Source organism: Leucopleurus acutus (genome assembly GCF_964270905.1).
Source record: "Leucopleurus acutus genome assembly, chromosome: 14".
Lineage (NCBI taxonomy): Eukaryota > Metazoa > Chordata > Mammalia > Artiodactyla > Delphinidae > Leucopleurus > Leucopleurus acutus.
Genome location: NC_139156.1, coordinates 15,777,100 through 15,800,412, shown reverse-complemented (window position 1 = coordinate 15,800,412; position 23,313 = coordinate 15,777,100). Strand labels below are relative to the sequence as shown.

The 23,313-nt window shown below is 45.0% G+C and overlaps 1 protein-coding gene across 4 annotated transcripts in view; it reads right to left on the bottom strand.

The window, feature by feature from the left end:
• Nucleotides 1–23,313, bottom strand: part of ABLIM1 (actin binding LIM protein 1) — a 312,495-nt gene that overhangs the window by 89,710 nt on the left and 199,472 nt on the right. For all 4 annotated transcript variants that reach the window (XM_082854666.1, XM_082854663.1, XM_082854664.1 and 1 more), the window contains exons 5-6: nt 7,457–7,583; nt 5,831–5,924 (exon numbers count right to left, since the gene is read on the bottom strand). In XM_082854666.1, coding sequence (XP_082710792.1) covers nt 5,831–5,924; nt 7,457–7,583 — 221 coding nt within the window. The remainder of the gene's footprint in view (nt 1–5,830; nt 5,925–7,456; nt 7,584–23,313) is intronic.

Below are 23,313 nucleotides of genomic sequence, written 5' to 3'. Positions count from 1 at the left end.
TGGGAAAGTTGGAAGGTAACAACCTGAACCCAGGAAAGGAAGTTTGTTGGAGTCAGAGATCTCCTGGGACCATCCACCAAAGAGGGAAGGAAATTCATACCAAAGGGATGTCCCCAGCATGTACTGACATCTGTGACCTAAGTCTGAAGTCTCACGTCATGTCCTGTTACCACTAAGCTGCTAAAGCAGAAGGGAGCAGGGTAGGGGGAGGGAGGGAAGGGAAGTAAGTACCAGGAGCAGGAAGGCTGCTTCCGAGAAGAGTTTAGAGGTGGAGATGGAGATAGAAGGCTACTGGCAAACTCCAGTGTCTCACACGAATCTGCTTCTGGACTTCTTAGTTAGGAGGGAGGTTGTAAACATCTTCAGAACGCTCCTGAATTTCTAGGTTAATTAGCATAAGCTCTAAAATATGTGCCACTTATAGCAAGATGTCTCTCAAAAACAAAACTGGGGCTTCCCTGATGGCGCAGTGGTTGAGAGTCTGCCTGCCAATGCAGGGGACACGGGTTCGTGCCCCGGTCTGGGAAGATCCCACATGCCGTGGAGCGGCTGGGCCCGTGAGCCATGGCCGCTGGGCCTGCGCATCCGGAGCCTGTGCTCTGCAACGGGAGAGACCACAACAGTGCGAGGCCCGCGTACCGCAAAAAAAAAACCCCCAAAACTGAAAGCAAGCTAATGACAAATAAAACTACAATCCGAGTGTACGCCATATGCTGAGTGTTATAGGCCAGTTTCCAGAAAATCTCTCCAGAAAAAAAAGAACTGCTGGCTCTGACTGCTTAGGTCTAAGACATGAGAATTACAGAACTCAGATCCTTAGAACCAAAGTAACTTTAGGAGTCAAGTGGTCCAAGTCTTGGATTTACATATATATTTTTAATGCTTGTATTTAAAGAAAAAACTGAGGCTCAAAGAAATTGAGTGAGTTGCCCAAGGTCACAAGCTGTGAGTTCCAGATCCAAGAGTAAATCCCTGATTTCCTGTCCCCTGGAGCCCTTTTCATTAACACACATGAAGCTCTCCTCCCCACTCCCTCAAGCCAATGGAATGGGTAGAGTTTATGATATTAAGGAATGACGGAGAGAGAAGTTTAGAACAGGGTAGAGTTTCAGAGGTTACATGCCACTCCTTTTTACCTGTGAAGTGAAGATAGTCTCAAAGAGGCTAAATGATCTGTTCAAAATTACTCAGGAATCAGTGACATAGCTGAGCCTGGAGCTTCTTGATCGTTGTCCAGGACCCTTCTCCTTCTCAAAGCTCCCTCCAGTGTCTGGTGGTATCTCAGGTAAAACCACACCCAGAGAAGTGGCCTTGGGACACCTCCGATGCTTAGCAAGGGTTCAATTAAAACCACACCAAAGCTCCGGCCTTCACCAGGATGATACTTGCATAATTTCCCAGGTTTACTGGACTGGTGGCCCCCCCAAAGATATATCCACATCAAATCTCTGGAACCTGTGAATGTTTGGAAAAAGGGTCTTTACAGATGTAATTAAGCTAAGGATCTTGAGAGGAGGGAATCATCCTGAATGATCCAGGGGGACCTCAAATCCAATGACAAGTGACCTTCTAAAAGAAAGGCAGAGGGAGGTTTGGCATAGAGAGGAGAGGACACAGAGGGGAAGGCTCTGTGGAGATGGAGACAGGGATGAGGGTTATGTAGCCACAGCCACTAGGAGCTGGAAGAGGCAGGGAAGGATCCTCCCCTAGCCTTTGGAGGGAGCACAGCCCCTGCAAGCACCTCAGTTTGGGACTTCTGGCCTCCAGAACTGTGAGACAATAAGTTTCTGCGGTTTTAAGCCACCACTGTTACAAAAGACACAGGGAACAAATAATACATTTATAATCTCTATGGATAAAATCAATCAGAAACATAACCACAAAAAATCAAAGATCACAGAATGGATAGGCAAACTGTGGTACATCCATACAATGGAATATTATTCAGCCTGAAAAAGGAAGGAAATACTGTCACATGCTGCAACACGGATGAACCTTGAGGACATTATACTTAGTGAAATAAGCCCATCGGTGGAAAACACAAATACTGTATGAGTCCACCTATATGAGATACTCAGAGTAGTCAAATTCATAGAGACAGAAAGTAGAGTGGCCACCGCCAAGGACTGTGGGGAGAGGGGAACGGGGAGTCACTGTTTAATAAGAACAGATTTCAAAGTCATAAAGTGTTGTGGAGATGGCTGGTGGTGATGGCTGCACAATGTTAGGAATCTCTGTAATACTCTGAACTATACACTTAAAAATGGTTAAGATGGTACATTTTATGTTATGTGGATTTTACCATAATTTTAAAAACAGAAAAAAAAAAACCAAACCCCAAAAAGCAAGGATTACAGTATTTACAACAAATCCAGAATCATCATGCTTTACCTACAGTGGGTCAGAGAATAAAAGGCAGAGGGAGGAGGGCAGAGTTTTGTGCTGGGAACCTAGCCAGGCTGACTCACGAGCTGTCACATGTCCGCTGCTCACTGTACAGGACATTTTTCTAGATCACACACCCATCTGAGGGGGAGGGCACACCCACTGGGTGGGTCTTGAATCTGCCCGGAACCCCACTGCAACCTGCTCCCAGAAGCCCCACCTCTGCGGGTCTGTGTGGAAAGCGTCCCAGGCTTCGTCCTCATCCATGGCCCTCATGGAGGCCTGAAGCCAATTGGGTGAGGGGCCCTCGCAGCCCCTGCAAACACTGGAATACTCGGGTCTCCAGGGAGAAACCAGAGTAAGCAGATGTGTCTTTAAAACAGCATGCTCTTGCATCTAGTTCTACTGTAGAGATTCCTTCCTACAGCTGTTGAACTAAATCTGAAGATGATCAGCACCCCTCACCAGCCCTTCTGCCTCCCCAACTCTTTTGGGGGATCACAGTCCCACATTTGGCCTGAGGAGACAGCTGCTTCCATCCACGCTGTCTACAAATGTGGTGCTCAAGCTGGGGGCTGCGTTCACTGTCTTCCCGCCTCTCTTGCTATAGCTAAACATCTTGGAAATAAGTTCTGGTGTTTTAGTTATTTGTTTATTATTGAATTAGAATCGACATACAATATTCTATTAGTTTTAGTACAACATAGTGATTCGGTATTTTTACACATGGTTCGTCACTGTAAGTCTCCATTCCGTCTTGTTTTAAGATGAAATTTCCTAATTGTTCCCAACTCTACAGGTTTATTTCAGACCTGTGCAGCAGATCAAACTTGGGAAGCCAAGGAAATGCTGTAAGGCCCCACTCAGGGCTCCTCGCTCTGTGGAGGGACGGGGGGCACATTCAGAGGACAGGCGAGGACTACTGTACTTTGTGTCTTGGGATGAGACGGCTGGACTTTAAGCTACCCCCTGGATGGGTCACATGCATCTTCTCCAATAGCTTTCCTAGGGATGTGCATCACCCTGGGCCCCAAACCCAGCCTTGAAGTATCCTTGGGCTGCCAATAAAAGCCTTATTGGAAAGGCCATGAAAACTCCTCCTTGCCCCCCAGCTGTGTGTGTGTGGTGGTGGGCATCTACTTCTCAGGTGTCACTCCAGCTAGTGCCACCACTGTTTGGTGTCCAAAGCTCTCCAAACTGGCCTCCCTGTCTCCACCATTTCTTTTTTTTTTTTTTTTTTTTTGCTGTACGTGGGCCTCTCACTGCCGTGGCCTCTCCCGTTGCGGAGCACAGGCTCTGGACACGCAGGTCCAGCGGCCACGGCTCACGGGCCCAGCCGCTCCGTGGCATGTGGGATTTTCCTGGACCGGGGCACGAACCCGTGTCCCCTGCATCGGCAGGCGGACTCCCAACCATTGCGCCACCAGGGAAGCCCTCCACCATTTCTTTTTAAAATTGAGGTGAAATTTACATAACATAAAATTAACCATTTTAAAGGGAACAATTCCGAGACGTTTAGGACATTCACAAGGTTGTGCAATCACCATCTCTATCTAGTTCCAAAACATTTTCATCGCCCCAAGGGGGTACCAATAAGCAGACACTCCCCATCCCCCGTCCCTACCCCCAACTCCGGGCAACCACCAATCTGCTTCCTCTCCCTATGGATCGATCTCCTCTGGATATTTCATCTAAATGGAAGCATACAGTGTGTGTGGTCGTTCATGACCGGCTTCTACCACTTGGCATAATGTTTTCAAGGTTCATGCATGTTGTAGCCTGTGTCAGAACTCCTTCCTTTTAAAGGCTGAATGATATTCCATTGTCTATATATACTACATTGTGTTTATCCATCAATTCATGGACTCGTGGGCTGTTTTCCCTTCTGCCTGGTGGGAGCAGAGCTGCCATGAACATGGGGGGCACACGCATGCATTTGAGGACACCCACCTATTCTTCACACAACAGTCTGATCCAGCCACATGACACTCTAGCCACAATCACTTCAACGCTTCGCACCACTCTTAGGGTAAAGCCAAACTCCTGAATGTGACTTTTGAGGTCCTCATGCTCGGGCCCCTCCCATTCCTCCAGCATCATCTCTCTCAGCCGTGCTCCTGCCCAAATGACTTTGTTTCTTGGGTATGCTGTGCTTGTGCTTGCCTCTGAGCCTCTGCCATTGCTGTTCCTTCTTCCTGAAACACCCTTCCCCTGAGTCAGAGGCAACCACTGTTCCTTCTTCCTGAAACACCCTTCCCCTGAGTCAGAGGCAACTGCATAGACAACACGCACTTCCTTATCTCCCAAATCCAATTAGCTGGACTAGGTCTCAGCACAGAGCCAACATCAGCCCCCCTCTGCACTTCACGGACAGGAAGGCATTGCAGAGCTTGCTGTGGGATTAGGAAGGCTACCCCGAACTTGGTGAAATCCCACAGAAGCTGCCCAGTGACACCTTGGGGGACTCTCGGATTCAGTCCTGGGTCCCTGAAACATAGCCTGTTGGGAAGTTTGAATGAGGTGAAGTGGATTCAGTGCCCTGGTGTCTGCTGAAGCCATGTGACAAGTTGTTCAGCTACCTTCCAAGGACTCTACCAGGCATCCTGACTCAGTGCTCAGTGCACATTCTCCGCCCTGAGACGCGGGACGGGTGTGAGGCAATCTCTGCTTTTTCCATGGGAGTGTGTTAACACCCCACAGGCCCACAGGCCTATGAGAAGCCAGGCAGTGACTCTCTGACCTCTGACCTCATGTCCACAGGTGGCCCCGGCCCAGGAGGAGCTCGGCTCAGCCCAGAGGCAGAAGCTGGTGGGGCCGCTGCTGAGAAAGCAGGAACCAAGCTCCCTGGTGCGAGGCAGTCACACCTGAACTTGACAGGCTTCGGCTCAGCCTGGACCACAGGGCGTTCTGGGTCACACAGGATGTGGTTTTCTAAGGGTGGGGAAGTCTACGCCCTCACCTCTAAGGACTCTTTCTTCTCTTAGCTTCAATTTGGAGCCTCTGCTCCGCGAGTCTGTACACTCCCACGTATACACACAAGAGCGCACACGTGTACACGCACACACGGACATGCGGGCACACATACGCACAGGTGTGCCACCCACACACATGGCTCTAGCACGCTCTTCATTTCCTCTTTTCTAACTTCTAAACAAAAGAACAGTTCGATATGACCTTTCCTACTGCATAATTCCTAACAGGCTCTTTTTCATTCCTTTTCTCCCTCAAATTCCCCATCCTTCCAATTTCCACACGAGCACTCAGTAGGCACTGCCTGAGAAGACAGTACCACACAGTAGTTCTCTAAGCGACTCGTCGTCTACAACTACTCTCTCCTCCACATGTGAGAAAAAGATGGAAAAAAATGGAAAAAGAGGCCCCCGTGTATTTCCAGGGCCTTGCGGAAGATGACGGTAGCTTCGAGGGAAGCCCATCTGTCACTTACCTCCAGGACCTTGCCAGTGATAAACTGGTGGCAGGCTTCACATTTCACCCCGAAGAGACCCTGGTAGTCCTTTTCGCAATACGGAGCGCCATCCCTGCAGGACAGAGAGCGTCAGCTCCCGAGAAGGCCGAGGGCAGGAAAGACACCCAGACCCCATTTCTCTCTGCCCTCCTGCACAGAACGGTAGCAGAAGCTGTTTCTCTCCCACCCAGCACTCACATGTCTGGAGACCTGGTCAGACAGGGTCAAAGCCCACAAAACCAAACGATCCAGAGAGAACGCTGAGGTTCTCCAAGCCGCGTGGAAGTAACAGCTGCTGATTCCTGGACTGCCTCAGACCTAACTAGCGAAAACCTGGAGTCTCTCTCTCTCTCTCGCAGCACCAGGCCAGAGGGGCTTCAGCTGTGGTCCCAGGGTACCTCTTCCTCAACCCCCACCAGCTCACTGACTCATATGCGTCCCAACAGCATGGAGACGCCATCCCCTTAGCCCTCAGGGGCCCTAGGGGTCCAGGGCCTCTCACTCAGCCTCCTGCAACCTCCTTCATTTCCCTCGGGACACAGTGAAGAATACCATGTTCTATGTGCCATCACATGGAAGAGTTAAAACGTGCCACTTCAGACAGCCCAGTTACCTAGTGCCGCGCAGCCGTCAGTGTCAAAGGCCGAGCATTTCTCTCTTCTTACTTGGGCTGTGCATCAGAATCACCTGTGCAGTTTCTCCCTTTCTAATACTGGTGTTTGCTTCACCCCAGACCTGCAGAATTGGATTTCTAGGGGGTGGGGCCTAAGCTACTTCTTTTGTTTGTTTCACTATATTCAGGAGTTAAATTCATTAAAATTGTTTTGAATAGGTGCTGGTTGGAGACCATCTTTTAAAGTGGATGGGGGAAAATTTTCCCTCACTGCCAGTGGACCCTCCCCCCACTCCATGCTCATTCTTCCCTCCTTAATTTTTTTTTTTTTTTTTGGCCTGGTTGCACGGCATGTGGAATCTTAATTCCCTGACCAGGGATCAAACTCCGCGCCCACTGCAGTGGAAGTGCGGAGTCTTAACCACTGGACCACCGAGGAAGTCCCTCCTCCTTAATTTGAAAGGTAACCACTGTAACTAGTTTTTGCAGGTTACATTAAACAAAAACAAAAACTTCACCTGCTCTATTATCTACACCAGCATCTGACTCTAATGAACCTATTCCCTGGTGGTCCTAATGGGCTCTGTGCCTAGACCCTGAGTGTTTTCTTTTTTTTGGGGGGGGGTGTCTACAAATATGTCTGAGACCTGGAAGGAGGGTAAAGGTTTACTAGTTCCAAATAGGAAAAAAAAATTAGCGAAATTACTAAATGCTTAATTGGTTACAACATACAGCCTATCCTTATGTCAGCTTCATTAATTGTTACATTAGGCAATGATGAATATTTCATTAAACTTATAGTAGGCAACAACAGAAGAATAAAATTCTCTTCAAAAGTTTTATAGCAAAAAGTTCATATTGATTTTGGGATGTGAATGTCTTTCATTATGTCTGATGGGATGGGGTGGAGTCCCGGAGAGCAGGGCCTACAGAGGAGCCCAACATGGCCCCATCCCCGCTGAAATGATCCACGCCCCAGGCCCCAGTCTTACTTGCTGATGTACTCCCCGGTGAGGACTTTGCCGCAGGACTTGCATTTAAAGCAACCCAAGTGCCACTGCTTTTCCAGGGCCAGGAGCGCCTGCCCGTTCTTGATATCTCGTCCACAGCCAGCACAATCTGGAAAAAAAGCAGCCACCAGTGGTTACTCCACGTTTGTTTTGCTAAATCCAAGCATGCAGGCCTGCTCTGAACCCCAGAGCGCACCCATCACACACTCAATAAATATTTACTCAAGCACAGTTTCATTCCGCGTTCTCTCCCTGCACGAAACCTGCCCCAGCGGACTCGCAGGCCCCATCCTCACACAGGATGGGAACGTCATAAACCTCCGTGGGTCCAAGGGCATGGATGTCCTTCATCAGTTTATTTCCTTGGGGGTGATGTAACTACCCTCTGAGCTCCAGCTGGCCCAGAGAATATTTAATTATAGCGTCTTGGCTGTGATTTTAAGAAAGCTCTCATCGGCCTTTATTAAATGAGGGCACATGTGAGTAGCTAAGCATACCATGCTGGATGCCTCTCTAACACTATATATGGGACTCTTGGAAGGCTGCCCGTTAAGTCTCATTTCTGTAAACAGGACTCTACTTCCTTATCAGCCTAAACCAGACTCTCGAACATTTGTGATCATCAATTCAATGGCTTTTAATTCCTTAGCCTTCAATTCTCCCTGACAGGCTCCTGTGAAGCAGATAGAGGAGAAAGTGTTTCTTCATGGTAGCGAGTGTGGACCCTGCAATGAGACGACCTGGTTCCGAACCCCAGCTCATGTTGGCTAGCCACGTGACCCAGGCTGGTTCTCGCCTTTTCTAAGTCTTGGTTTCCTCATATGAAAGCCAGGATGCTATTAGTGCCTGTCTCAAGTTCTCTGATGAGGAATCAATGAAATAAAGGACTTAGAGCTCTATAAACATTTGCTATTGTTACAATTGCCCTTATTCTGATTATTAAAAACATAGTCGTTAGGGAAATGGAATATTTAAGAGAACCCAGAAGAATGTACAGGCGTACCCCATTTTATCGTGTTTCACTTTACTGTGCTTCAAATATAATGCGAATTGAAGGTTTGTGGCAACCTTACCTCAATCAAGTCTACTGGCGCCATCTTTTCAAAAACATTTGCTCACTTTGTGTCTCTGTGTCATTTTCGTAATTCTCCCAATTTCCCAAATTTTTTCATTATTATTGTGTTTGTTATGGTGATCTGTGATCAGTGATCTTTGATATTCCTGCTAAGTCTCGCTGAAGGCTCAGATGATGGTTAGCATTTTTCAGCAATAAGTTACTTTCTAATTCAGGTATGTACATTGCTTTTTTACACATCATGTTTTGCACACTTAACAGACTACAGAATGATGTAAATATAACTTCCATATGCACTGGGGAACCAAAAAACATTCATGTGACTCATTTTATTGCTGTATTTGCTTTATTGTGGTGGTCTAGAACTGATCCCGCCGCATAGGCAGTATCTCCGAGGTCTGCCTGTAAATTGGTACAACCTTTCTGTAAAGCAATTTCTGTAAAATCAACGTACCTGAGAAAGTGAAAGAAAGCACTGTTGGCACATTGCTCACGATGTCCCCAACTGATCATGAAAAACACTCACGGAATAAAGAAATGTGCAGACAAGGCCTCTCGGTACACAAAATGATTACACACGCCCCTTTTGTGACCACATCTGTGACTGCTGCTCCTGTACTAAGAATGACATTTCTAGCCTAACTTGAATTCTCTCTCCTAGAAAAACTTCCCTAACAGTACCCAGCACAAGCCCAAATCCTATAAAAAGTTCCTCTAAATGTCATCCAGACATAACTCACAATTTTTCTCGTTTTCTCCCTTGCTGTGGTTCGTTAAGTACACTTGACTTTTTTTTTTATTGACTACAGGTGTGCTTCTGGTGACCTCTGGTCAGCGGGTATTTACATAACCTTTATATTCAGCAATTTCATGTCTAAGATTTTATTCTACAAATAAACTTGCAAAAGAATGTGCATGTGAGTGTATGTCTATCCCCTGAAGAATATATATTCATCCTCTACCGCATTTTTGTAACAATAAAACTGAAAATAGCCTATGTGGACATTAATGAGAAACTGGTTACATTGATTACGGTATGGTCAATATGGAATAGTACATACCGTTGAAACGAAGGAGGTAGATTTGTGTGCTGACATGGAGAGATGTCCAAAGTAGATGGAGTTAAAAAAAAAGGAAGCTGTAAAACACTATGCATAACAGAAACTCTTTTTTTTTTTTTTTTTTTGCGGTACGCGGGCCTCTCACTGTTGTGGCCTCTCCCGTTGCGGAGCGCAGGCTCAGCGGTCATGGCTCATGGGCCCAGCCGCTCCGCGGCACGTGGGATCTTCCCGGACCGGGGCACGAACCCGTGTCCCCTGCATCGGCAGGCAGACTCTCAACCACTGCGCCACCAGGGAAGCCCCATAAGCTGATATTTTTTTATCAGGAGAATGTAAAAAATTGCTGAGCAAAATATTTATAAAGTTAAAAGTATATCTGCAATACAAGTTATGAATATTGCAGATTAGAATTTCTTTAAGTATAGACCATTATAAGCTGAGTGTGTATTATACGGTCACAAAGCGTTACATATTTTTTTAAGAGCTGGGGTTTATACGATTCCCAGCAATTCACCAAAAGTCTTTCAAAGGGGACCACTCATCTAGTAGTTTACTATAAAGATAAAAATGGAAGGCCATGATATTTGCTCATAAATACAATTTTTAAAGGTCAGGAGCACAGTATGGATTTAAGATGAATTGGCAGGTTTTAATCCAAGCGAACTGAATATTTTCTTCATTCTTCTGATTAGATTATGCCCACTAGGTGGCAATAAGGATTTAAAATAATACGGAAGATGCTGGTTGATAGAATTTTTAAAGCAGAAAATAAACCTTAGAGATGGGTTTTCAATTCTACAACTGAAGACAGTCAGGCTCAAGAAGGTCAGTGGAGCTGTTTGGTATCTCCCCTGCACTGGGGTTGAGGGAGATCAAAGGTGCGGGGACAGTGAGAGGGCTGGCTTTAGGATTAGGAAGACTTGGGCACTAACTCGGAAAAGTTATTCTCTCTGACCCCTCATTTCTTCATCTGGGAAATGCTGACCCACTTCTCAGGTTGCTGCGAGGAAGAAGAGAAACTCTGTGTCGTGAAGTGCTTCGTATAACACTTAGAATGCTTGGTATCTGTTGGGTGTTCCACATGGGGAGCGCCAAGGAAAGGGCGCTCCCCTTTCTTTGGTAGGGGCCCATGGGACTAGAAACCAGGTTTCTTGATTCTGTCTTGCTGTTTTTATAAGCACATTCATGCCCAGATACCTCAGAGCTCTGACAGCAGCTGAGACAATTTGAGTGCAATAATGACCTCTCTGATCATTCCGCACTGAGGGCTTTGGTGAACCAGGCATTGTGTGAGCGTTTTATAGACATGGCATATACTCTTCAGTAGTTGTTTTTCACAATCTTTATTATCCCTCACAGTCATGGAGTCAAAGTGCCTTGCAGTCTGGAAGCCTCTGACCTCACAGGTGGTGTCCTGAACCTCTCAGATCCTCTATGCCCTGTACTGTTCCACGGACGGCACACATTCTACAACTGATCTTGGTTATGTTTCATGAAGAAGCATTCACTGAGTGTGACCACCTAGAGCCAGCCAGCTGGTGAAACTGGGCTGGAAGTAGAGGCTGGGGATGAGGCTCCTTCATCCCAAACCTTAAGACATAAATCAAGCAAATCAGCAAAGATGGCCTCCTGGAAAGTAGGATACTGGCCCAGCTGATTCCAAGTATTCCAGTGTATTCCACAGAGGTTACCCATTCGTTTCTCTCTGGACAAAACTTTACACTCTCCTTAAGCCTGATGTCATGCTGGGGAAAGTAGAAAAGATGCTGAGATAAAAAGATTTGTGCTGATGGTTTGTGTCTCCTACGCTCATTCCAACTAAGCTCTTTTATAAAGAACAAAATGTCCTCGTCTCTATCTTCATGTTTTTCAGCTGTTGAGAAAATTGTTTCCACATCACTGAAGCAGCTGCTGGTAAATATAGAAAGCTGGTGATTGGCACTGGAATTACTGCCAAAGTCAGAAATAGGTGAATATGGAGCAGCGTCAAGGAAATCAAACCCTCTAGCAACTCGCTGGTCTTCTGTCGGGGATACACAACGACCAAATGTGAAAACAGAAGCAAACTACAACAGCCTTAAACACTCTGCCCCCAAGCCTTTCATTCTTGGCACCAGGAGCCAAGAGAAAAGCAGGGATTTGGCTACTCATGTCCAAGTTAAACTAATATCCATGTACACACCTGGTTCCATGTTTATATCATTTTGTTCAAAGTTAATGAATATCCTTGAGAATAGGGATCCTGTCTGTCTCCTTTAACCTCTCTCTTTTTTTTTTCTTTTTTGGCATAGGGCCATGGACACCTGGGCTTCTAAAGTACTTAAGTTGAAGAAGGTGACAAATGGCTCTCTGAAAGGAAACCTGTGTTCTCATGATGCTAAGAAAGATGTCATCACTTGGGCTGCCTTTAAGGTCCTGTCAGCCTGGAGCCTGGATACCTATGTTCTTTTTTTTTTTTTTTTTTTTTTTGCGGTACGTGGGCCTCTAGCTGTTGTGGCCTCTCCCGTTGAAGAGCACAGGCTCCAGACGCGCAGGTTTAGCAGCCATGGCTCACGGGCCCAGCCGCTCCGTGACATGTGGGATCTTCCCGGACTGGGGCACGAACCCTTGTCCCCTGCATCGGCAGGCGGACTCCCAACCACTGCGCCACCAGGGAAGCCCCCTATGTTCCTTTTAAGAATGATTTCTGCCTTCCTAGAATTTCCCATTTGGGAAGGGTAAGAGCCAAAAAGATGTCTTACTCTGTGAAGATGATTTTCTGGAACAGAAGGCTGCGGAACGGAGCTACAGAAGAGGGAACTTCGTGGTAACTGAATTCCCGATCACCCCTGCCTTCCCAGGCTTCTGTCATGCCTAGAACCATCAGTGGAGGTGGAAGCTGCCATTCACAGTAGCCACCCATCTGCGACCAAAGCTTCTAGAATGTGGAATGGGACTTTTCCTAGTGTCCTGAAATTTGGGGCTATGTATCATCTTAGAGCTGAAAACAATGATGATAAATTTTCCGTCTTCCAGAGCAGGTTGCTAGGAATATCCTTGCCGGATTTACCAAAAGATAGTAGAATCGACCTGATGACTCTCAACGCCTACTGCCTCCCTACCTCTGAAATCAGAAATTCACAGAGGCATAGAGGAGAGTGGGCAGGGAGCTGTCCACACAGCAGGAATGGGGTGTTCCCTCCCCTCTGCTGTGAGAGGGATTAGAGGACCCTGGGAGAGTGGGGGGACCAGCCCCCCACTCCCCACCTACATGTTTACTGAGTGGGGACGCTCAGGCCCTGGTGCTCCTGTGGATCCATGAGAAGCTTGATGTTAAGAGTTCTTGGGACAAATTGACTGGATTGTCCTGGAGCTTGGTAGCGTTCATGAACAGAAAGTCTGGAGCCTGCTAAGTCTGGAAGATTTGGAAGGCAGGAAGCCGGCTGGAGCCCCTCCTCTTGACGGCAGGCTAAGGAGAAGGCAGAAGTAGGAGACGTGTGCATGGCCACCATTTGGCTCACCGGGGATGCACTTGTGTCCTGTGGCTGGTACCCACGCCCAAGCATCTTGAATGAACCCACCTGAGAAAGCTGCCTGCCAGGCATTAGTAAGAGCTTATGAGGAGCAGACCTGAGGCTGGGGAGGATGGAGGGGGTTTGTTGAAACAGGTTAGCCAGAAATTGCACACTTTTGTCAAGGAACTCAAAATGGGTCCTATTAAAAATTCTCCCTAGGGCTTCCCTGGTGGCGCAGTGGTTGGGGGTCCGCCTGCCGATGCAGGGGACGTGGGTTTGTGCCCTGGTCCAGGAAGATCCCATGTGCCGCGGAGCGGCTGGGCCCGTGAGCCATGGCCGCTGAGCCTGCGCGTCCGGAGCCTGTGCTACACAATGGGAGAGGCCACAACAGTGAGAGGCCCATGTACCGCAAAAAAAGAAAAAAAAAAAAGAGAGAATAAAAAAAGAAACTCTAGTTGACGTCAACCGAGATTAGCACGTAAGTTCATGGCTATACATGTGGATGAAAAATAGACACGAAATCATTTCAGATATAGGGTTTTTGTTTGTTTCTGTTTCAAGACACTTCACTTACTATATACTGTTGAGTCTTTCACACTGAACTCATAACCAACAGCACTATAACTCATACCTGAAGGAAGCTTTTGTCGCACACATATTTTCTCCATAAGACACCTCACCGCCTTCTGGGAACGAACAGTAGCGAGCCGGGTGTTTTGTTGTTGTTAATTTAAATCTATTATGGATGCATGTTATATATACCTTTTGCATGTTGAATGTACACATTCTTAGAAAGGAACAATGTGTCTGAGACACCACTCCATGTCAAAAACTGCACATCATTAGTCATCAACTTTGAGTTTTCCTCATTCTAGCCTAGGAGATGTGGCAGAAGGAAAGAAAAAATTTTTAAAAAGCCTACAAGATCTGTCCCAGACACATCTATTTCAGCAGAAAGAAGACATACCAGGCAAACAAAGCAACAAATACTGAAAACAGACAGGTTGTTATTAATAGAAAGTAGAATAAGATTTTGGAGACCCTATAAAATATTCAAGTGGCATCCTTTTAATAGACTGTTCACTAGAGGCACTTTATCCCTGGCCAGGTGTCAATACAAGGAGCTTTAAGGAAAACAAACAAACCAACCCCCCAATTTAAGTTCCAGGGTTTGGCTAACTTGAATCCTGAATTTAATGACATCGTATCTTGTCATTCAACGTCTCCCACAGGATGTGGATTTCCCATGACCTTGTGTAATAAAATGGTGAATGCAGAATACCGGAGAACAGCTGTTCTACCCAAAAAGAGAGAAAGTGGAGACAAGAGAAGTGTGACCTGAACATGGGTCAGATTCTGTGAGGTCAACAAGCCGCCTTTGACACAAGCTTTCAACACATCTGATCAGCCTCTGGCACATGGATTCCTCTGTGTGAATAACTGTGGGAGGCACGTAGTGGCTGCCCACCCTAGACAGGACAGATGTTTTCAGTTTGCTAAGGTTCGCATCCCTCCCTAGGGTCTAAATGTCCACTGCCACCTGTTTTCACGCTTGAACTGAGCGTATGCACCTATGTTACCAGCCTGGCCCTTTTTTGTAGGCCCTTGAATCTGTAACCCATCAATTTAAAAAAATCCAGACATTCCCTATGCTATTTTTCTTTTTTTTTTTTTTTTTGCGGTACGCGGGCCTCTCACTGCTATGGCCTCTCCCGTTGCGGAGCACAGGCTCTGGAATGGCTCACGGGCCCAGCCGCTCCGCGGCACGTGGGATCTTCCCGGACCGGGGCACAAACCCGTGTCCCCTGCATCGGCAGGCAGACTCTCAACAACTGCGCCACCAGGGAAGCCCTATTTTTTTTTTTTTAATAAGACTTGGCTTACAGTTTTAACATCATTAAGGTATAAGGGGTTTGGGGTTTGGGTATTTGAAAACCCTTCCTTGACTAAAAAGGCCACATCATTTAGTAGTGATAAGAGCGTCCGTCTAGCAAGTGTACACCGTTGAATGTCTGATCTTCAGCTGTGCTGCTCAGTGTTGTCAAGTTCCAACCAGACATCTGAGTTGACAACTACTGACTGGCCACAATCCGTGTCGAGTTACTGACATGAGTCTGCAATTTTCTTTTCTAGCATGTCACGGCAAATTCCATGGGTATGAGGTCACCAAAAGAAAAGACAGATAGAGGGCAAAATGCAAATGTGTTAGGCTAAGCACTTTTCAAGAATTAGTTTTTTAAGTACTTTTTAACTTCTGAAATTCTACGCTGCCATTTGCCAGAAAGCAATACATGGGGTCACGAGACAAATACTAGCTGGGGCTGAGGGGAATTAGAACATTTATATTTATTTATGTTCAAATAGGTGCAGTGTATTTGCCATCTTATGGCTCTCAATAATTTATATCTAAATTCACTAAAAATGATGCAGCATTATTTTAAAAGGTTATGGGCTGCCTGAATATGTAATCTTGAACCAGACTTTGCACAATCACCATGTCCTTGCCTAGGTTAGCTGCTCCCTTTGCTATCTTGACGGCCATGATGGAAACATCACAAGCCAGAGCAGCCTCTGACCTGCTATTTTAGGTGAAGGTTCTTGTTGTCTTGGGAAAACAATACTGCACAACAAATTTTTCATGGGCCACAGCAGCAGCAGATTATCAGCCTCATCGGGAAAGCTGTAGGCAGGACCAGGAACAGTCATCTTCTGAGCCCTCTATTATCTAATATTGGGCAGTCAATCCCATCTTTCCTTCTTTTAAAGTGTATATCATATATACTTATAGCTTTGGTCATAATTTTTATAAACACAGACCATTTACACATCTGAAACTTCCAATTCTAACCCCTGAGCCAGTGCTCACAGAATTCCGATAGGAGTATTACGAATTCTCAAGGTCAAGAAGCCCCCTCCTTTAATTAGCATTGGGTGTGTTTTTACTCATATTCATGATCAGGATCTGAACAGGAAATTTTATTAAAAGGAGCCAGATTGTTTGCCTTTCCTCTCCATTAATTGGTTATGAATCTATTAAGCAGGAGTTGAGTGGAAGGAATTCTGACACATGCCATGGCATGGATGAGCCTTGAAAACATTACGCTAAGTGGAGGAAGCCAGAAACAAAGGCCACACTTGTGTGATGCCACTTCTGTGAAATGTCCAAAGTAGGTGAATACACAGAAACAGAAAGCAGATTGGTAGTTCCCAGGGGCTGGGAGAAGGGTGAACTGGGAGTAACTGTTTAATGGGTACAGAGTTTTCTTTTGGGGTGGTGAAAATGTTTTGGAAATAGAAGTGGTGGTTGGACAATGTTGTGACCGTACTTAAACATTCACTTTAAAATGGTTAATTTTATGTTATGTGAATTTCAGTCAAAAAAATCTGTACCAAGAAGGTTTGCCCTTATACTGATTTCCTTAATTAAGTTGTAAACTTTAACCTGGTGAGGAGTTTCATGATAAATCTTTAACTGGCTATGGTCACCCAGCAAACCAGGCTCTTGCCAAAGAGGAAATCATACTTGAGTTTTACGTCAGTTTCTCAGATCCAGTACTCATTAGCCAATATCAGCTCATTGACTCTATTCCAAAGATAGAAAGAAGAAAAGAAAGGGTAGAATGTCAGTTTCAGTACTTTCCTCATGTGACCAGTCACTTAATACATACACAACTGAAGGTCACAGCAAGGGCAAACTGCAGTGAGTCTTCAGTCTGGAATGGGCCTTTTATTTATTTACTTATTTTTTTTATAAATTTATTTTTATTTATATTATTTATTTTTGGCTGCACTGGGTCTTCGTTGCTACGCATGGGCTTTCTCTAGTTGCAGCGAGCAGGGGCTACTCTTCGTTGCGCTACGTGGGCATCTCATTGTGGTGGCTTCTCTTGTTGCAGAGCACGGGCTCTAGGCGTGTGGGCTTCAGTAGTTGTGGCACATGGGCTCAGTAGCTGTGGCTCACAGGCTGTAGAGCGCAGGCTCAATAGTTGTGGCGTACGGGCTTAGCTGCTCCACAGCATGTGGGATCCTCCCGGACCAGGACTCGAGCCCACGTCCTCTGCATTGGCAGGTGGATTCTTAACCACTGCACCACCAGGGAAGTCCCTTTTTTAAAATTTAACATTATTTTTATTTTTGATGTGCTTTGGTTTTAAATAGGTAATACATACACATAGTTAAACTTTTTTTTTCATGTAGTAAAAATAATTCCTTTCCTTCCCTATCTCCCTGCTACTGCTCCCTTTCTTCTGGAGATAAGCACTAAGAGTAATTTCTCAGTATCCCTCTGAGGACAGTCTATAGGAATATACAACTATAGATATACACAGCAGTCCTTTGAACAGCTAAGTCTTTACTGCTGCTGAAAAATTAAACTGGGGAATAACCACGCTTCCAATCATTAAAATTCTAGTTTTACTGATAAGTTGTCAGAAGGTGCGGGTCTTATTACATAAAAGACGTATCTAGTGAAATGAAAACAGCAAATAACAAAATACCATTAACTTGCCAACCACTGAAACATTTTTTTGTACCCATTTTCCCTTTTTGCTCCTTAGTTGGACCCATTCCCTATAAGGCGGGAACTTTTCTTCCTTTCTTGCAACCGAGATAATCCAGGTTCTGGTTAAGTGAAAAGATGTGTCACTCTGGGATCTTTATGTCTGACTCATAATTGTAACAGGTTTCAGTCTGAAAAATCTAAATTCCTTTTTGCGACATACCTTGTCCTCCCGCAATGAATCTTTGGCTACTATGTCAATTCCAAACTCTCTCAACAGTCTAATCCGTACCCAGTAGAGCAATATTGGAACTGCCATGTCAGGTTAGACCCTGTCCTTCCAGGCCAGGGGCTGGCACCCTAAGTGCCCAGACAGGTGAGGCCTCTCTAACCTCACACTCAAAGTTGGGAAATACATTCCCTGACACTTCTACTGAAAAAAAAAAAACCCCAAATCAAAAAACCTTGTGATGCTGTCATCAGCCGAATTCTCTAAAGCAATAGCTCCTTCCCCTTTTATTAAATAAGAGGAAAGACTTGTAAGTAAGATGAGAAAATGAACATTTAAACATGCCGATACACCTTGCCCTCATGCACCCAAGCTGTACTATGTAATTTTACAAAACCACAAAAGCCATTGTCACCATCGTCATTCAAGTAGTATTCAGAACTCAACATTCCAGACCTGGGAGCTGAGATTTATTACCTGAAAGGCTCTCCTGGGATGGCATCCATTTACCCACTAAATGAACATTCATGTACTTGCTGTGCGCACAGTGCTATTCTTAGGGAAAAAATAAATAAAAGAGCTTGTCATTAGGTAGCTCATAGTCTGGTTGGAGAGAAAAAGATGCAAAGAGCTAGGGGAGCTATGGGGTAATAACTGTCACAATAGAAATGCAAAGCACAGCTTTGGCCGGGACACCTGTGAGCTGGCCCTGTAGCCAGGGAGCCTAAGCAAATTCAAAGCTTTCAATCTTTTGTGTGACACTCAAAAGAACAAATGATGTTTGATGAGAAGACACATGACCAAAATGCTATGGGAAGAATTTATGCGAAGTTGTACATGTGTCTATAGCACTTAGAGCAAAATCCAGAAGCATATCCACCAAAATGTTAACAGATTTCGGGTGATTTTCATCTCCTTCTTTGTACTTTTCTGTAAAATTTGGATTGTTTTACAATGAACACTTAAACCCATTTAAAAAGAGAAGATTGTTATTAGCTCTGTTTAGAGATAAAGATGGCTTTGATTCAATTTCTGGAGTGTTTATCTAGGGCTTTATGTGCTAGACCTTGTATAAGAGAGAAGGACAGCAGGGTCCTTATCTTTAATGAGTTCATGAACTTGGTGGTGGAGGCGGGCACACATTTAAACAATTAAAATGCAACAGGTTGGGCTTCCCTGGTGGCGCGGTGGTTGAGAGTCCACCTGCCGATGCAGGGGACATGGGTTCGTGCCCCGGTCCGGGAAGATCCCACATGCTGCGGAGCAGCTGGGCCCGTGAGCCATGGCTGCTGGGCCTGTGCGTCCGGAGCCTGTGCTCCGCAACGGGAGAGGCCACGGCAGTGAGAGGCCCACGTGGCGCAAAAAAAAAAAAAAAAAAAAAAAAGCAACAGGTTATGTACCAATGTTGGCTTTTTAATTGTGACAAATGTATCACCGTAATACATGATGATAACTGTGCAGTAAAGAATTTGGCTGGTGCCAGGAACACAGTAGGTGCTCAAAGAAATGCTCATTGAATGAATGAATGACATCCATATCTTTCTTTGACTTAGTCCTTTCATTCATCTTCTTCACCTTTTCTCACGGCCATTACCTGTACCCACAACCAATGGTATCCCCAGCTCTGATCACTGATGTCAAATCACTGATTTTGCACACCACCATTGCCATTACCACCTTAATCTTTCTAGAACATTGTTTTCATCTGGTTGTCCTCCAGGTTAAGCCAAGCTCCACATTGCCAAACCCCTCAAAGCCTCCAGAGACCTGGCGCCCTTGCTCTAACTTTCCAGATTTTCTTCTCAGGACGTGGAAGAACAAAGCCTTTGCTCTGTTTGGGTTCCCCCTGTGCTGTTTTTACAAGTACCCTCCCCACATTTAGACTGTCCTCCCACGTAGTAGTATCTTATTTAATTCCCATAACAACCCTTAGGAGTAGCTATCTTCCGATTTTCAGATGAGAGCATGAAGGTTCTGAGACATCCAATAGCTTGTCCATGACTTCATGGCTAGGAAGAAGCAGGACCAGGAGTGAAACCCAAGCCCTCTGAAAGGTAGAGCCCACATTTGAAACCAGCATGCTACGCTCTCTTCTTCTGTTCCTTTCTGATTCTAAGTTATCTCTAAGCTCAAGTTCTAGTCTTGTAACTTCCTTAAAGAACAATGGTTAACATCTGGATGAGCTTATTAGGTATCATGAATCTTTTAAGTACTTTACTTATATGATCCCAGAACAACCCAATGAGAAAGGAACTATTATTATTTGTTTCAATTTCATTTATTTATTTTTGGCTGCCTTGGGTCCCCATTGCTGTGTGTGGGCTCCTCATTGTGGTGGCTTCTCTTGTCACGGAGCATGGGCTTCAGTAGTTGTGGCACGCGGGCTCAGTAGTTATGGCACACGGGCCCAGCCGCTCCGCGGCATGTGGGCTACTCCCGGACCAGGGCTCGAACCCATGTCCCCTGCACTGGCAGGCGGATTCCCAACCACTGCACCACGAGGGAAGCCCAAGAATGGAACTATTATTGTTTCCTATTTTATAGGCAAAGAAACGCTGGCAGAGATTGAGTTCTCAAGGCCACACAGCCTGTATGTGGTAGGACTGGGATAAAAACCAGCCATCAACCTGTCCAGAACCCACACTCTTTAGCAGAAGCCTGCCAAGCCTCCTCTGCCATCCTATCCTACTGGAAGAAAGTGTCTCAAGAAGGTGGGGCTGATCTGTCTTGAAGACCTTGCCGCAAAACCCATCACCATGAGTCAAAACCCAACAGTCCATGGGTTGTATGTGTGCACATGTTCCTGCCTTCAATGGTTTTACATATTGGTGGAAAATATCAAATGAACAGAAAAGACAGCCACCGTGAACGGTAGAGTGAAAAACGCACAGTCACAAAAAGCAAAGATTGTCCTACACAAAAATTCAGAAGTCAATGCGTGAACAGTACGTTTTTGTTTTATAAGTAGTCAGTACTTTTATCTATTTACTTATTCAATCCTACGAGGTAGGTACCTATTGCCATCCCATTTTACGGAAGAGGACCTGGAGGATGGAGAGGTCAGGAGATGGCTAGAGCCAGAGCCTGCCCCAGGCAGTCAGATGCCAGCGTCAGATCGTCACCACTCCACCTATTGTAGGGGCCTCAGCAGACAATCCCACTCAACCTGCAAATGTTTTTTTGAGAGAGAACATAGATAAAAGGAAAATCATCTTGCAACTATTAAAAGCTATTGCACCAAATAGAAAAGTAAAATAATTGAAAAATTCGTCCTCCCCTTTGAAAACATGCACATGACTGTTTATCTGAAATGATTTAAATTCAGTCCAAGCAGAGCATTTGCCCCAATACCTTAGGAGTTCCAATTGCAGTTGGAACAATGGCAATGCTGTACAGAGGGGGTAAAGGAGAGGAAGATGGGTTTGGATGTATGTGTGTGTGGGGGGTGTTCATCGCATCAATCTGCCAAACCCACACACAATCAGACACTAGTCAGACACCCTTTGAAATGGAAAGGGTGATCGTAGACAGCAACCCACTTCTGTTCAGATGCCTGAAATAGACCAGAGCCATGCAGGAAGCAACATCCAAAGCCGATTCCCTGCCCTCTAGGTTGTCACACACAGACTCCCCCTCACGTGGCTCCTACACCACAAGAACCAGTCCCTCAATTACTGGCAGATACATGGAATGGAGTGAAGTTAGGCCTTAAAGGAGTGGCAGTAAACTTCTGGGAGAGCATCATGTTTTCTGGACATACATTTTTATTTCTAAAGAATGAATCAGCTAGACATGGGAAATCGATTTTTTTTTATCAATTATAAAAGCAGTTTAATTAATGTTCATTGTAACCCTGTGAGGCAATGTTTACTATTATCTCCATGCTATATAATGTTTGTTGCTTATTGAATTCAAATTGCATTAGACTGGGTGCAGCAACAGTTTTTACTAATTCAAGGGCAATAATCTTTAATTGAAGTAGTTTGTTTCTATGAATAACTTCCTGATGGTTTCTATTCACCAAACCTTGCTACACCAGGGAGGCAACCGTGGCACACAGAAAGCACACAGCCCTTGCAGGCAGACACTTGAGTAAATCCGCAGACAAGTCAGGTCACTGCTCCAAGGCTCAGCACCCCGCATCTTTGGAAATCAGAGAGTGATACCTACATTATGAAATAAATATCCGGGACAGTAACATGGCATCTGGAGCCTGGGTTTGTATCCCGACTCTACCACTGTGTAACCTTGGGCAAATTATTTAACATCTATGGCCCTTTGTTTCTTCATCTGTGAAAAGGGGATAGTTTTAGTACCAACCTATAGAGTGGTTTCGAGGATTAAATGAGTTAAAATTTGTATACCAGCTACACAGTGCCTGATCACAGTGAGTACTATGCAAATGTTTTAAGAAGAAAATAAAATAAAGGTGAGAAGAGTTACTGTAATGTGGAAGAAAGCACCAAGCAGAGTACCCAAGACATCACAGGCACTCCACTAGGACGTCTCCCTAAATTAGAGCATCACAGACATGGTGGCCCCTGAGTAGCTGAAATTGCACCTCTACTGAGTAAGCTCTAACAGAGCCTATTTTGTGTTAATTCTCATCACATCATTGACTTGCTTGCATTGGCCACTCTTCACTTCTTCTCTCCCTCTCACACTGTCTTCACCTCCTATTCAGTGATTATGGAAAACCAGCCACAGAATGTGAAATAAAATTTCGGTTCAGAAGAGCAAACTCATTTGTGAAAGAACATTTCAAAGGAAAGAGAGGACCTTGGCTCTCTGATCTATTTCGCCAACACTGTGAACATTAGCAAAGAAAAGTTTCATGATTTGCTTTTCTTTAGGAAGCTTTGCCAAGTTACATTATTTAAAAAAAAATAAGAATCAAAGTAACATCAGTATAGTTTTAAAATATAGGGCATTTCTTAAAGAATTACAAAGAATAACCAAGTGTTTTCTAATTATGCTCCAACGAATTTCAGAAACTTGCTGAAAATTCACTTGCTCTTGTACTTGTGTGCCTGCCTCCTTTGGGTACTTTGCATGTGTGTATCCATATATAAGAGCTCTCTTTTTGACAGACACCCACACCCACGCGCCCCAGAAATGCTATTTGAGTACTTATCTAAACAGACAAGTACTTGTTGAAAATAAAAATGTTCTGACCAAAGCAATTGCACAGAGAAAAGGGATTTCATCCATTGGGAGCAAAGGAGAAAATACGATTTGGTCCAACAATTTGCACATACACAATAACTGTTAAATCTAGCATTAGAAATGTAATGAATTTGAGTCTGATACATTTTTATACTTAGAATTTTAATTTCTTTTTTATGTGCACAACAACTATGTCATATAGAAAAAGAAAATATAAAGTAAAACAATGTTTAATAAAAATTGGAATAACCATTTTGGTGGAGCTATGATTAGGAAATATGCTTCCAAATTACATGGAGGAAGAGGACTGGAAGCC